The following is a 14748-nucleotide window of genomic DNA, read 5'->3' as shown; positions in this document are numbered from 1 at the left end:
TCCTGAACGGTCTGTTGAAGATGACTTAGAAGAGGGTAGGTGGTTGCTAGACTAAGACTTCGAGAAAATTTGGGGTTGCACAGAAATGACAGGTAGCCTTTTCCTGGTGGTGGAATTACTGCTGTTTACACTTTTCTTCTTAACACTTTTCTATATTCACAAAATTTTTCAATAATAGCCATGTATTATAACCTGAAAACAAGCAAACAAAAAAAAAATAAATGAGTGGCTTGAAAAATTTTTAAGCAGAAGAAATGACCTTTAAGATAGTGTTTGTTTTCCCCAAGAAAGGGCCACTACTTTAGATTCATCTTCTGCCATAGATTACATGGTGATAGATTTTGAAGACACATCTGTGGTGGAGGAAATCTTTCAATGAAACATAAAAACATCAGTCTCAAGAAAAGTGAAAATACACAGGAGTTGTTAAAGCCAAGTGTATTTTTGTGACCCTGTTGAATGCTAAGGAAAGAAAAAAAAGGTCAGCCTTCAATTTAGATAGGCTTTTCAAACTCTTAAATTATCATAACACATTTCTGAAGACTCCACCCAAACAAATAATCATCCAGTAAATCAGAAGGCAGCTCCATAATCCTGGACAAGCAGGTGATATAAAATGAATGAAAGTGAGAGGGCATGAGATGTTAAAGTACTACAGCATAAGGAATGGGAACATCAAACTCAAAATGATAGAAGAAACAACCACAACAGAGAGTCTATGTCAAGACATCAATTTATCAGATTATAATTACTAATTATAAAGAGAAAATTAATAGCCCTGGTTGGGTAGCTCACTTGGTTAGAGCACCATCCTGAAACGCCAAGGTTGTGGATTTGATCCCGGTCAGGGCACATACACGAATCAGCCAATGACTGCATAAATAAGTGGAACAACTCGATCTCCCTCTCTCTCTCTCTCTTTCTCTCCCTACCCTGTTCTCTCTCTAAAAAAAAGTCAATAAACCTTTTAAAAAGAAAATTCATAGACATTGCTGGCTCTGCCAAGGACCTGGGAAGAGATTGATAGGGAAAAGAATCCTCTCTGGAATTGAAAATAAACATAACTGTACTAAATAGTTTTAAACCTCAAGGAAACAATCAGGGAAAAAAATTCAGGCTGAATTATTGCTACAAAACAGGTTTGAGGAACTAGGACAAGCATTTATCAAATCATCAAGCAGAAAAGATGCTAACAGCAAAGTAGCTGCTAAGAAATGCAGGTCATGAAATTCATTCTAAGCTACGAGGCTCTTCTTAAAAGACTTATCCTCTTTAGGAGCAAAGCAGAAACTAAGTGTGATATCACCATATGGAATTAACATGTTTAAATTAAAAATGTTATTTACATACAAGCCATTTTGGACTACCACAGGTCAACAGACCAGAGCTTTGGGAGAATTTGCAAAGAAAACTTTTACTAACCACGTGACAGTTAAAATTAACTAATGCAGTACAAGAAAGTGATTAAGAGGCTATGGCTTAAATTGAACTGAAGGTGAAAGGCAAATTAGAGACTTGTGCCTTCTTGTTATTTTATATTTTACAAATGATGCCAAAAACAGGAATTACACTTTCATATAGTTTGAAAGGGAGGAAGATTTTCTGATTCTTCTTGGTAGCCCACAAAATTTAGCTGTGTGTTCCTCTGTCCTAGATATGCATTTTGCTAAGAACTTATGATATTTTTAAAAAATTCTTTGAATTCTCCTAGATTATGAATCCCTTGAGGGCAGAAACAGTCTTCATTCATCTTTAAATTTCTAGTGCCATGCACAGTGCCTGATAGAATAAGTACCTGAATACCATAAATAGATTTTTCTTCCTGTAATTTAAAAGTATAGAAAATGGCCCTGGCTGGTGTGGCTCAGTGGATTGAGTGCTGGCCTGCAAACCAAAGGGTCACTGGTTTGATTCCCAGTCAGGGTGCATGCATGGGTTGCAGGCCAGGTCCCCAGTAGGGGGCATGCAACAGGCAACCACCCAACAATGTCATTCTTCCTCTCTTTCTTCCTCCCTCCCCGCTTCTCTAAAAATAAATAAATAAAGTCTTAAAAAAAAATCCCTGAAAGTCAAGACATTTTTAAAAATAAATAAATAAAAGTATAGAAAACAAAGTCCATCCAACCCATAGGACTTACGGTTGCCTCATAGGAACTAATTGATAGAGCAAATTTGTGAATGAAAAAAGTCCAGAAAAATGCAAGACATCATTGAGAAGGGCATTAAAAATCAATCAGAAAGCACTGGCATATCCTTCTCACACTAAATACTGTATGTGACAGATCATCATATCTTAAGAAATGCCCACAAATAAGGAAACAAACTCAACAAAAGGCTTTGAGACAACATTATATGTAGACAAGCTAAGAGAATTAGTTCAGAAGGATGAAAGGGAATACCCTAGGAGTCATTAGAAAAAAATAGGGATATGAACCAGAAGTGCCAAATTTCAGAATCTTAGGACAAAAAAACTGCAGTCTCTGTGCCTATTTATTTTTATTTGTATTTATTGACTTTAAAGAGAGAGTGAGGAAGGGAGAGAGAGAGAGAGGAAAAAAACATCAATTTGTTGTTCCACTTATTTATGCATTCATTGGTTGATTCTTGTATATGCCCTGATCGGGGATCAAACCCAGCACCTTGGTGTGTATCAGGATGACTTTCTAACCAACAAACTACCCAGACAGGGTCTGTGTCTATTTTTTCTGCCAAACCATCCTACACACTGTGACAGTGAATATTAGAACAATTCACTGTAACACTGTGAATATTAGAACAATATTATTGTTGTAATATTCAAATTTGACCATGTTACTTGGTTACTTAAAAAGCATTACCGACTCACCATTACTAGGAGAAGCAAAATTCCTTAACCTACACACATATATCTCCCTTCACAGTCTGGTCCCAACCCGCTTTTCTAGCCTCCTGGCCATTTACTCTTCCCTGCATAGTTAATACTCGAGCCACACTTTCCTACTCACTAGTCTGACACACACTGAGCTTTTTCGCACCCTCTTGCTTTGCTCATAAGTCCTCTCTCCACTGAGAATGTACCTCTCCCATATTTGCTGCCTAGTAAACTCTTACACATCCTATACGATCTAGATGAAATGCTACCATCTCTATGAAAACATATCCAATCTCCTACATACAATAAGTACAGGCAGTGAGTGAGAATAAGGCAAATTGAGGGTGGCGAGGTGCACCTTGTCGGAAGCTGTGACACTGAGTGGAGACCAACCATGGTTGCGTCTGGGGAAACAGCGTTCTAAGTAGAGGAGACAGATCACTCATACAAAAGGTGGAAGGAGGAGATGACAGCATGTTGCTGAGGCAAAAGAAAGCCAGTGTGACTAGAACAGAATGGGTAGGGGAAACGTGGTCAAAGAAATAGGCTGAGGCCAGACCATGAAGGACCTTGAAGGCCAAGGAGAAGTATGGATATTATTCTAAGTGTAATAGGAAGCCACTGGAAGGGTTTCTGCCAAGTAATGACGTGATCTGATTTATGTTTCTTAAGAAGTCATTCAGGTTGCTTTGTACAGAATGAATTATAAAGGAGCAAGGGTGGAAACAGAGAGACCATTTACATAGATGCTTGATTCATGCCTGTTATTAAACAAACATTTATTCATTGATATATTTGTTTATGCATCATTCTAAATTTATCTTTGCTGCTGAAATAAGCAAGACATACTGAGATACTTGCAGCAAAGGGCTCTACTTATATGTGCCAGATGTGTGAATATCAAGCTTTCAGGAGATAAAAATGTGCTAGAAAGTCCCACTGTTCAGGGTGTGCCAGGGAACTGAATCAGCGATTGTACCCCAGATCCTGACACGAGTACCACTGCTATGCTGGAATGTGAAAAGTGTTGCTGATAGGAATGGTGGTATGGAGGCTCTGCAATAAGAGAAAGCACAGAAATGTAAATCAGAGTATTCCCTTATATGTTCTTTTTTTTTTTCTGGTTTCCAGCAGTAACCCCCTGCACCTAGATAAAAGCACACCCATTGCTAAAAGTTAATGATACATTTTCATAAATCCTATGGACATATCTCCTGGCTCACAGCCTTTGCACACACTCTTCTTTCTGCCTGGAAGACCCTTCCCATCAGCTCTTAGCCTGATGACTCTTAATGAACTTAAGTGTCAGTACTTCTGACAGGCCTTGCTTGAAACCCCAAATCTAAATCAAGTCTCGTCTTTAATAGAACCCTGTACTTTTACTTGAATGCCTCTAGCTTTACATTCATTTGTGAGATCATTCTTTTAATGCCTTTGCATACTTGCAGCCTCCACACCCATCAGGCTGCAAGTTCCAGAGATCCGATACATCTGTTTACCACTGCTTCTACAGTGCCTGGCACAGAATGCACTGTAATACACTGCAATAAGGACTTACTACTACTAAGTGAATGAGTACTGGAAAAAGGCTTCCCAAAGCAGATAGGTATACGATTCCTTTAGCACCTCTGCCTGTGCTTTCTCTTGATTTCCCTCCTGTAGCTTTAAGAATTCCTGCCTTCCATTCACACAAAGTGAATTCTAGAGAGATGAGGGAGCAATTCTTTGCAGATTCATGCCCTTAGCCTTTTAAATCAGGGTCTCTCAACCTCAGCACTATTGAAATTTGGGGCTGGGTCATGTTTTGTTGTGGGAGGGACTTCCTGCTCCTTGCAGAGTTTAGCGGGATCCCTGACCTTTACTCATTATTTGCCGGTAATACCCACTCCCAAACATGTTTCAAGTATTGCCCCGTGTCTGCACAATCATTCCTGATTGAGAACCACTCTTTAAAAGTATGAACTCTCAAGACGTTTACTCTTTTAGAAGAATTATGTTTAGGAATTCAGGGTTTTGAATAACGCCTCCATTATAAGAGAATTCTACCAACTCAAGTGGACCAAAATTACGCCCATTTCTATCTCGTTTCTGTAGAACAAGAAAATACTCCCTGTTTTCTATGGAAAGGCCATTAGGGATGTTCTAATTCAGGGCAATATTCTGATCTTGGAAATGCAGTTCCCTGGTCTGTCCTAGAAGGATGGAGGAAGGGGGTGGTGTTTCTGAGGAAACCAATGCCTTCGAGACCCCTCTGGAATTGGCAGTCCCCTACAACTTTTCTGGGGGCATGTCCCAGAGGACAATAAAAGGGAGACAAACAGCTCATTCTGGCATGCTTTTCAGGATCTCTCACTCCAAACAAGAAAGTCTGAGAGGCCTGGTAAAAATAAATATGGCTTAGCACTCCTGGCACAAGAGCAGTTTCTGACAGCCAAGACTTAACTCACCCCAGGGGGTGACCCAGGCAGGGACTATGCACAAAGTTCGCTTCTACCCGTCCATAGTCCCAGTGACGATCTGCAGCCAGGATGGCTCTGCCTACCAGAGCTGTGCTGAGCCATGGAGGAGGAGGACTTGGGATGCACACAGGAGACACAGTTTCCTGAGCCTGAGTCAGACAGGGCGAGCCAGCCTCCCCCTTCCTCCTCAATCCCAGAAAAACAACACAAATCATGCCTTCTGGAAAGGAACCTATCCTTTGCATACAGAGTGGAAACTGTTTATAAATCCCTAATCCCCTGACATTGAAAGTATGGTGACCGCCTGTCTTGGATTTTTTTTTTTTGGGAGGGGGGACAAATGTATTCATTACACCACATGTCCTTAGTTTTCATGTGGAAAAAAATATGGTCTCCAGAATCATAAGGTCTTTTTCGACAGATCGGAAAGCAAGTCTTCCTAAGCAACATAGAAGGAATTCCGGAGGCCGGCCAGAGCTGCATCAAGAACGTTGGAGGGGGTGCTCTACGGGGGAGGCAGGGAGTGTATTGCCAAGAATCAGCCTCTACTTTTCACTTTTTCTCCTTGGATTTTAGGCTGAGGTGACAGAGGTAGAAAAAGGTGGATTATCTTTCCCAGCAGTAAGACACTGTAAAGCTGGCCTGACTTGCCTGCCGCCTTCAGGCAGCAAGGAGAAGTACACACACAGAAAATGCCTCCGTATACGTTACCATGGTGATGCTAGTTCAGCCACATTTCATCTGTGTAAAAATTTCAGGCACAACACCATGGAGAAGCACTGGCTGAGAAGGAGTTAATACTTCACATTTTTTTATTGCTGTTGCAAAGTTAATGTTAGCTTTAGTCAAAGATGGTAATTTGAAGTGAATCCTTTGAAAAATTGAAAACAAGCAAGGGTGAAATGCCAACCAATCCATTGGAGAAATCTTTTTTTTTCTCTTTTTGGAGAAATCGTCTAATATCCTCTTTGCACTACACCACATTGCTTTTCCCTCAGCTAATATGGGATATCTGGGTCCTCTTGACTCAATTTACTAGTAACAGGAAAGTGGCTTAACAAAATGACAGAAGATTCCAAAGCCAGAAAAGCTGGAGAACCAACAGGGAGAGCAAAGTGGTACAGAGGACCCTAAGGCAGTGGGGACTTGGACAAAAGTAACAAGACAAGAGCCAGCCTAGAGAATGGAAGATGGTACATGGTGGTGGACGGAGACTTGACTTGGGGCGGTGAACACACAATACGGTGTGCAGATGATGGGCTGTGGAACTGTGCACCTGGGACCTGCACGATTTTGTTCACCAGTGTCACCCCAATAAATCCAAGAACAAGGAAAAAGAGATCATGGAAGATGGTAACAAAATTAGCCCGTATTATGAATTCGCACCAGGCGGAGGCGTGGGCCACAGAGCTAAGACGAGGCAGGAGCGGATGGCTGCACGTAGTAAAACATGGCTGGAAGTTCTACAGACTGAAGCTGGGAGGAGGCTGAGGCCTGCGGGAGAGGGAAACTGCGGGTCAGGACTCACGTCCTTAGCCCCTTGTCTCCTTGCCGGGATCCGAAAGCCAAGGAGGGGAAGCCAAGAGGCTAACAGCGCTGATTTACAGAGACAACGAGGAGGAACTAAGTCTGTCTGGGCCAAATCTGGGCGCCTGAACTGGGGTGACGGGACCCAGACAGCCACCTCAGGAAATGAGTAGACGAAAAGGGGAGGTCGTGGAATTATTTAGCCCTGCAACAACGCTGCCCGTCCGGGGGTGGGGGGCTGGGGAAGTGGGGGGGGGGTGGGGGAGTGGGGCGGGGGTGGAGCAAGAAGGAAATCTCAGAAAGGGGATTTTGACAGTGAGAATGCTAGTTAAGACAGCAGTCCAGGCCCCCCGATGTCCCTTGTTCGATGTCAATAAAGCCGAGAGGATTATGCATGAGCAAGCCTTGCGTGTTCTTAAGACATCAATAAAGCCTGGACTTGAGGACGGTGGGGGTCCCGGGGTCACGTCCAGGAGACAGGTCAGCCCAGGTGCTGCACTCTGGCACAGAGCTAGAGTGACCGGGATGCGAGAGCTGCCGCTAGGATGATTTTTTTTAAGTTAGGGACACTCGAGCAGTAGTAATGGGCACAGGGAGGGGGGGCTCTCTCGAAGGCTAGGAATGTGGGGGCGGCCTGGAGAGGAGTGGGGCGGGCGCGGGAGGCGAGGCGCCGGCGGGTGGGATCCGGGGACCAGGGGGCGGGGGCCCAGGGCGGGAAGGGGCCGGGCCGGCGCTGGGGGCGGGACCAGGCGCGGTGGCGGTGGCGGGGGCTGCGGCGCGGGAGGCGGGGCGGCCGGGCCCGGGACACCCCTTCCCTGTCCCCTGGCGGGGCGGCTTTGGCTGCGGCAGCACTGGAGGCAGCAGCGGCCGGAGAGCGACTTGCGGGGCGCGCCCGCCGCCGTGGATCGGGACCCTTCCCCTCGGGGACCCTCCGCCGACTCCTTCCTCCTAGCGTCCCGCGGGAGCCGGCAGGACCCCCGGCCGGTGGGAGCGCCCGCGGCGGCCGCGGCACCATGAGGCGGCCGTGGGGCGTGCTGCTGTTTGGCGCCCTGCTCTGCGCACACGGTAAGCGGCGGCGCCGCGCCCGCGCCGACCGGCCCGCGGGGAAAGTTTGCCCCGGGGTCCGGCCACTGCAGGACGAGGCTCCCGAGAGCAGGACGGCGCAGGCTGGGGCCTGAAACCCCTCGCCCTCGCTCCAGGCAGAAGCCCCGAGAGGCGTGCCGGGGAGACGAGCACGAGCTTCCCCAGCTCCGCGGGTCCTAGAGGGGGCAGCGGCGGAGCAGCGCCCCGGGCAGGGTCTGGGCCGGGCTAGGGGCACATCTGAGGCGCTCGCCTGCCTGCCTGCGCCGCTCTTGGAAGAGCTGGGGGCTGCTTGCCTTTCAAGTTAAGATAGAATCTCTGTGTCCTTGGTGCGAATGAGTGTGCGCGAAGAAAGGGACGCGGGGGAGGATGGCCGCTAGACCGTAAGTTGTAAATAGCCCTCCTTCCTGCGGCCGGGGGTCTCGGGCAGATCGCGGAGAGGGGCCCCAGCGGGATCTGAACTCTTGAGCTCTGGGGGCTCCTATGAGAAGAACAGCTCCTCAGACTCCGGGTCTCTCTCCCACCGAGAGTCCGTGGGCGCTGCTCGCTTGCAGCATCTCCCCTTAGTATGTTTTTGGGTTCCCTCTCCTGGCCGCGACCAATCAGCTCCCTACCCTAGATCCTTCCCGGAGGTGGGGTGAGGGGGACAGGGTTGAAAAGGGAGCAGAGAAGGGACCCTGGGAAGAAATTGCTGGAAGGCTTCCGCAGATGCGTCCTGGCCGGGGTAGGGGAGCGGGGGGCGGGTATCGCCAAACCTAGGAAGGCAGCCTCCCGGCCCGCGCGCCGGCCCTCGGGGGAGCTGGACGGACCGCGGCGGCGGGGCTGCTGCTGCTGCAGCTTCATCTGCTCCTTATTAATAACTTGTTTGGTGCCCGTACGCAACTGTTGTGTGTGATTAGGGCTCCGGTGGAATTTGTTTCTCCGCAGCCGCCTAGGACCGTGGGTGCACCCCGTGATTTAGCAGCTGCCTCTCGTTTGTGCCCACAGATCAAAGAACTTTGATCTTGGAAGCCCCGACTCCGTTCACCCACCACTAATCAACGGCAGGGAGATCCGAGTCTTCCCCCTCTCCTCGCGGCCGGGCGAGGGCTGGGGGTGCACACGGAGAGGTCTGTGAACCCTGGCCTTGCACCGTTTCTTCCTCTAACATAGGGGAGCTCGTGTGCACGGAGGGCAGATTTCGGAACTTGCCTGCCAGGGCGTGGAGATGCCTGGGCACTTGTTTTAAAGAGTGGCTTACTTGCCCGATCCAAAGCAGGGTTCTTAACGCCTGTTATTTGAACTACCCTCGGGTTTTAAATGACTTTTTCCAAGCCGCCTCTAACACCGACAGAGCCCTTTCTCTCCGCTCCTCCGCGCTTCCTCTCGGAGCAGGAGCCTTGCCGACCCACGTTCCTCTTCGCACTGTGCTCTCCCCCTCCCGTGCTCTCTCCTGGAAGGTTATTTGTAGCCTCTTTGGCGTGTCGGGACAGCGGCCCTACTGGGGTAGGAATGTAGCTGCTCTTCCCACCACATGGGCCCCTTAAAGGGACAGAATGCTTTTTGGGGGTTTCCCCCTTCGGGCTGCATGGGAAGGGGATGGAACTTTTCTTTCGGCCCCCTGGAGGAAGTTTTGAAAAAGATCAAGGGAAATGGCAAGGCACTGAAAAAAAAAAAGGGGGGGGGGCACTGAAACGAATACCAACAAAGCCAGAGAGGAGATTGACGCCTTCTGCCCTAGGGAAAGGGGAGCTGGAAGGTTCCGGGCTGCGACTGGCAAGGAGGATTTTACTGCTCCAGAGCTGTCAAAACTGCATGCCCTGCATCTCCGTTGAGAATGGCATGGAGAGTTGTGTATGTTTAATGTTTCCCTCCAAAAATGGATGGGAGGGTTCTTGGTAACTCTTTCGGGTTCTTTTTAAGGACAAAAAAAAGTTTAATGGAAACTTCTAAGCATGGGAAGCTTTCTGTGCCCACGTGTAAGGCCAGTCAGTGACACGAAGATCTAAACTTCGCCTTGCTTGGTAATGAGCCATCCTTGGAGGTCTGGAGGGGACCGATTCATGGTTCACCAGTGAGAGTGAGCAGTTGCTCAGCCGAAAGTACCACCACGAAGATTCCTAACACTGTTCCAGGGGCTCAGGGAGAAGATAATGCGTCACAGTAGATCAGTTAGGCAGACCTGAGCTCAGCTTGGACTGAATTCACTACACTGAAGGTGCTATTTGGATGCTGCTAGTCCTTTGGGCTTTTCCTAGCACCCGTGGGTTTGGCCTAAGCCTGCCCAACCCTCCCAAGTTAAACATTTTGGAAGGAAATGTAAGTGCTACTAATGGCCCTGGGTATTTTTCTCCTGAGGGTTGAGGTGAGACCTCCAGCAGCCTACCACCATTTGAAGGGTAGAAACTGTGTTTAGCTTGGAAGTCTCTTCCCGGTAAGTGAAAAGTCGAAAATTCTGCCTAGGAGTAATTAGATAGAGGGTTGCTTTCTGAGGATGCATGCAAAAGAGCGGGGAGCTGAGGCCTGTCTCCTTTCCATCTGACTGTTGTCTTGGTGCTTGGTTGACCTTGTCCCTGATCTTTTTGGACTTGTGAAAGATGCTTGGCTTGTCACTGATTTTGGATTTCCTCTCCTGTCTCCTGTTGGATATCAGATAACATCTTTGGGACTAGCACATGGAATTAAGAATGACAGGTGCAAGGGAACCAAGTCTGGCCATGTCTGATACAGAGCACGCTAGGCATGTCCATCTTCGGGGTCAGCAAAGAACACAGGAGGTCACAGAGGACAGCGTGTGTTTTATGGGTCTCTGCACACTCTCTCTGCTGATTGACTGCTCATCTTGACCTCCAAGAAGAAGGAAAGTGGGAGGAGTCGGTTATGCTGATTCTGCTTTGAAGAGAAGATCAATACTAGGGGGAGTTTCCTGAACAGGAACTGCATTTCAGGGACTGCTTTAAAAGGTAGTCTTCTTTTTTTTTATATGATTGGGCACATCTCATAATTACAAGACAGTTCCATGCCCTTTGTCGACTAGGTCTTTTAGCCTGTTCCAGCCACAGTTTCTGCATTCCTTGACAAAGCTCAGGCATGAGTTTTGTTACAGTTGCCTGGGCGTGGGGCATCTGGGCCCCAGACTGGATCTGGATAACCATCTCATCTTCACCATCAGAAGCCCTTCACCCCTACTCAGCCTAGTGGGATTCAGTGTCCCAGGGAAGACTTCGTGTTCACTGGTTGGTTGGCAGAGCCTGGGTTCGGCCCTATAAATAGCTCTGATGAATGCCTGTGCTTGCTGTTCTTCCTCCAGCTTAGAGCTGGCAGGGTCAGGTTCTTTTTCCCCAGTACACTCAGGAGCGTTCCCTAAACTGGGCTTTGTACCCATTCATTTGTTCATTCATTCTGCAAATGCACATTTGTCAAGCACTTAATCGCTGCATGCAGAGCTCAGTGATTAAAAAGCATAGCCAGACCTGGGCTTGAATCTTGGCACTTCCTAGTGACTCTGTGCAAAACACTTAATCTCCCTGAACCTCCAGCTTCTTATCTGTAAATGGGGTGGGGGCAGTAGTGATAAGTTATCACATGTGAATATTGTAAAAATTAAGTGAGATAAAATAGTATGTTCCAACCATTCAGTACTGAGCCTGACAACTACTGTGTTACGATAGGCCTGGATAAATGTTAGCTGTCCATTAGCAAGCTTGCAAAAGTGAGTGAGAGGTGGTTCTTGCCTTTGGACCATGGGAGGCAGGTAAACAAATCATTATACTACAGTGTCATGTGCTAAAGCTGAGGCTCAGGCCTCCATTCATTTCAGCTGTTTTTTTGCTTGATTGTTTAAAACAATCTTGCTTCTTTTCCCCTGCCCCTTGAAAACCTAATGAAACCAAAGCGTAGTTGCCTCCTGTGCTCCCTTCCAGAAAAGAGGCCTATTAAGCGATCCTGTGAGTCCAGGACCTCTGCCTTAGTTCTCCTGGGAGAGGTCCTGGGAGATGGAGTTTTTCTCTGAGAGCTTCCCTGCTGGAGCCCCGTGGTCAGGGATGCAGCCAGGCACTTCTCTCTAAGGTTGCTTTGACCTGGGGTGAGAGGTGCTGGCTGAGGTCTCTTGTAGCTGGAACAGTTTAGAATTCCAGGCTCTCCTTCCCACTGGCCTGGGAAAGGAGTCGGGCCCCAGAGCTCATAAGGTAGTAATTGCCCCAATTTGGGGGCTGGGCTGTTGCAGAGCCGCCTTCCTTCGTGACTACCGTCTTCAATCAGGAATCCTGTCAGTGTGCAGGGTTAATTGATGTGGGTCTCAAGTCCCTGACTCACCCCCAGCTCCTCCACCCCAAAGTTTGACCCCTGTTGTCTCTGCTCCTTCCTTTTAACTTGGTGCCAGTTGTGTGATGTTTTGGGGGGCGGCGGAAAGCTGACCATAACCAAGAGCAGCCGTGGAAGAGAGCTGATTCTCTAGCTTTCCTGGCAGTCATTTGACTCCATTTTCTGTTCTGCATTTTTGATTTAGCAAGAAGCAAACATCCGAGGTGCCTCTGGGCACCTCTTACGCCCTTCTGAGCGAGCTTCATTCTTTCACTGCACATAGGCATTTCCCTCCTTGCCACAGCTGAGTGGATTGACTGCAAGCGTCCCTAACGCCCTACTTCCCACTCACACAGGTTTGAGTGAGGAAGGGAAGGGCGCTGTCTGAGACCCAGCTGGGAAAGCTTCGCTGGGACTTGCAAGCCCTGACTTGGCCTACGGGAGCTCCCGCCTCACCTCTGTGCAGAGCCGAGGATCAGAGCTGCAAGCAAAGCCGGAAACAAAAGACTGGGAGCAAACCCATCTGGCTGAGAGGCAGCGACACAAAGGTGCTGCTGCATAATTTATCACCGGAGGTTTTCTGGGGCCGGGAAGCTGGTGGCTTCAGGCAGAGCCTTTTTTAGGGGGAGGGACCCTCCCCCTTTCTGGGAGTAGGGCCAGGCAGGTACAGAGTAGGGCACTGGGAGAGACACCTGATTATCACATGAAACAGAGAAGCTTTGAGGTGGTCAGGGTCTCCAGTGATCTCTCCAAGCTCAGCTGCTCCACTTCCTGCCAGGCCTGTGCCGGGGTGGGTAGGGGTGGGGGTGCAGGGTGGCATGCTCCAGTGTCCCCTTCATTGGCCCCAGCCTTGGGAGCCTGACTGCCACCACCTTTCAGGCAAGGATGAGAATGAGAGACAGTTTTTCTGTTGGATCAACTACAGCCTTTAGTAAGCCAAATGCAGATACCTGGTTATAATATCCATTAAGTCCAACAAATAAGGAAGGGGAGCCCCCCTCTCTTCTTTCCACTCTCTGCCCCTCTCAGCCAGGGCAGTTTAAACAAGAAGTTTCAGCTACAGGTTCAGAGACTGTAAGAGTGAATGGCTCTAAAGTGTATCTCCCTCGAATGAGAATTTCTGCCTCTCTGGGAATGATCTACTCTGGTGACCAGTTTTGCAACACAGACTGAGACACGTGATCTAAAAAAGTACAAATGTGCTCTGGCTAGGTAGTTCAGCTGGTTAGAGCATCAGCCTGATAAACCAAGGTTGCAGGTTCCAATCCCCTGTCAGGGCACAAGAATCAGCCAATGAATGCATAAGTAAGTGGGACAAGTTAATGTGTTTTACACTCTCTGCCTCTCTCCCCCTCCCATCCCCCACCCCCGCCTAAAATCAATCAGTAAATAAAAATTTTAAAAAATAAAAAACATAAATGTGCTTCTGGGGCAGTTAACATTTTTTATTTTTTTTTGCTGTATCTCTGGCACCGTGATAAATGGATAGCATGTGTTTTCACATTCACTCCTCACAGTATCCTTATGAGGTAGGCGCTGGTCTGACAGATGGGGAACTAAAGCTCAGCAGTTTGCTGTCATGCAGCCATTGAGTAACTGAGGCAGGATTTGAACCCAGAGCTTAAGCTGTTAACCCCCTAACCTCTTAGAACAGAAATTGTTTTTACGATTTTATTTATTTGTTTTTAGAGAGGGAGAGAAACATTGATATAAGAGGGAAACATCAAGTGGTTGCCTCTTCTACGCAGCACCCCAAACCACAACCCAGGCATGTACCCTGACCTGGAATTGAACTAGAGACCTTTTGCTATGCGGGATGATGCCCAACCCACTGAGCCAATCTGGTCAGGGCAGAATGAAATATTTTATATCCAAGCTCTTCCAGAAGATCTCAGTGGGGAATATCTATATTTTATGTTAAATAGACCTCACCTCTCTGTTTTTAGACTTCCCTTCCCAGGGAATCCCAGTGCATAAAGAATTACCTCCCGGGTGCTTTTTTGGTAGAGGGAGGCTTGAAAAGGCTCCCAGCAGCGGAGATGTGGTTTGTTGTTCCCTGAAGCTGTGCATTTCTTGCGTTCTGAGATGTAGAGGGGGAGCAAAGCAGCACTTCGAGCAGCCCCTCACAGGCCACCGCCCCATTCAGACCCTGTTGTATTTCTGAAATCTGTTGACTGAGCTCCTGGGCAGGATAGAGTAGGCTTTTGAGGACCTGTATGGAGTAGCAATAACATAGTAGTCCCCCTTTATTCTCAGGGGATACAGGGAGTATGTTCGAAGATCCCCAGTGGATATCTGAAACCATGCATAGTACCAAACCCTATATATGCTGTTTTCTTCTATACTTACATACCTGTGATAAAGTTTAATTTATAAATTAGCCACAGTGTGAGATGAACAAGAATAACTAATAAAGTAGAATGATTATCACAATACACTGTAATGAAGGTTTTGTGAATGTGGTTTCTTTGCTTCTCAGAATTCCTTTTTATACTGTACATACAGTGTGGATATGCTGGCAAACGGATGATTCACATCCGGGCAGATGGG

At 47.7% G+C, this 14748-nt stretch overlaps 1 protein-coding gene across 1 annotated transcript in view; it reads left to right on the top strand.

Annotated features, from left to right (window-relative positions):
- Positions 1-7649: 7649 nt before the first annotated feature.
- LRP4 (LDL receptor related protein 4) overlaps positions 7650-14748 on the top strand; it is a 48290-nt gene continuing 41191 nt past the window's right edge. Inside the window, exon 1 of the mRNA XM_045825348.1 lies at positions 7650-7902. Within this exon, the coding sequence (XP_045681304.1) occupies positions 7851-7902 (52 nt within the window). The 5' untranslated portion in view covers positions 7650-7850. The remainder of the gene's footprint in view (positions 7903-14748) is intronic.

The sequence above is a fragment of the Phyllostomus hastatus genome, unplaced genomic scaffold (genome assembly GCF_019186645.2).
Source record: "Phyllostomus hastatus isolate PE091 unplaced genomic scaffold, TTU_PhHast_1.1 phas_scaffold_585, whole genome shotgun sequence".
NCBI lineage: Eukaryota > Metazoa > Chordata > Mammalia > Chiroptera > Phyllostomidae > Phyllostomus > Phyllostomus hastatus.
The sequence above is the reverse complement of the archived record's forward strand: the minus strand, read 5'-3'. Positions and strand labels throughout refer to the sequence as shown.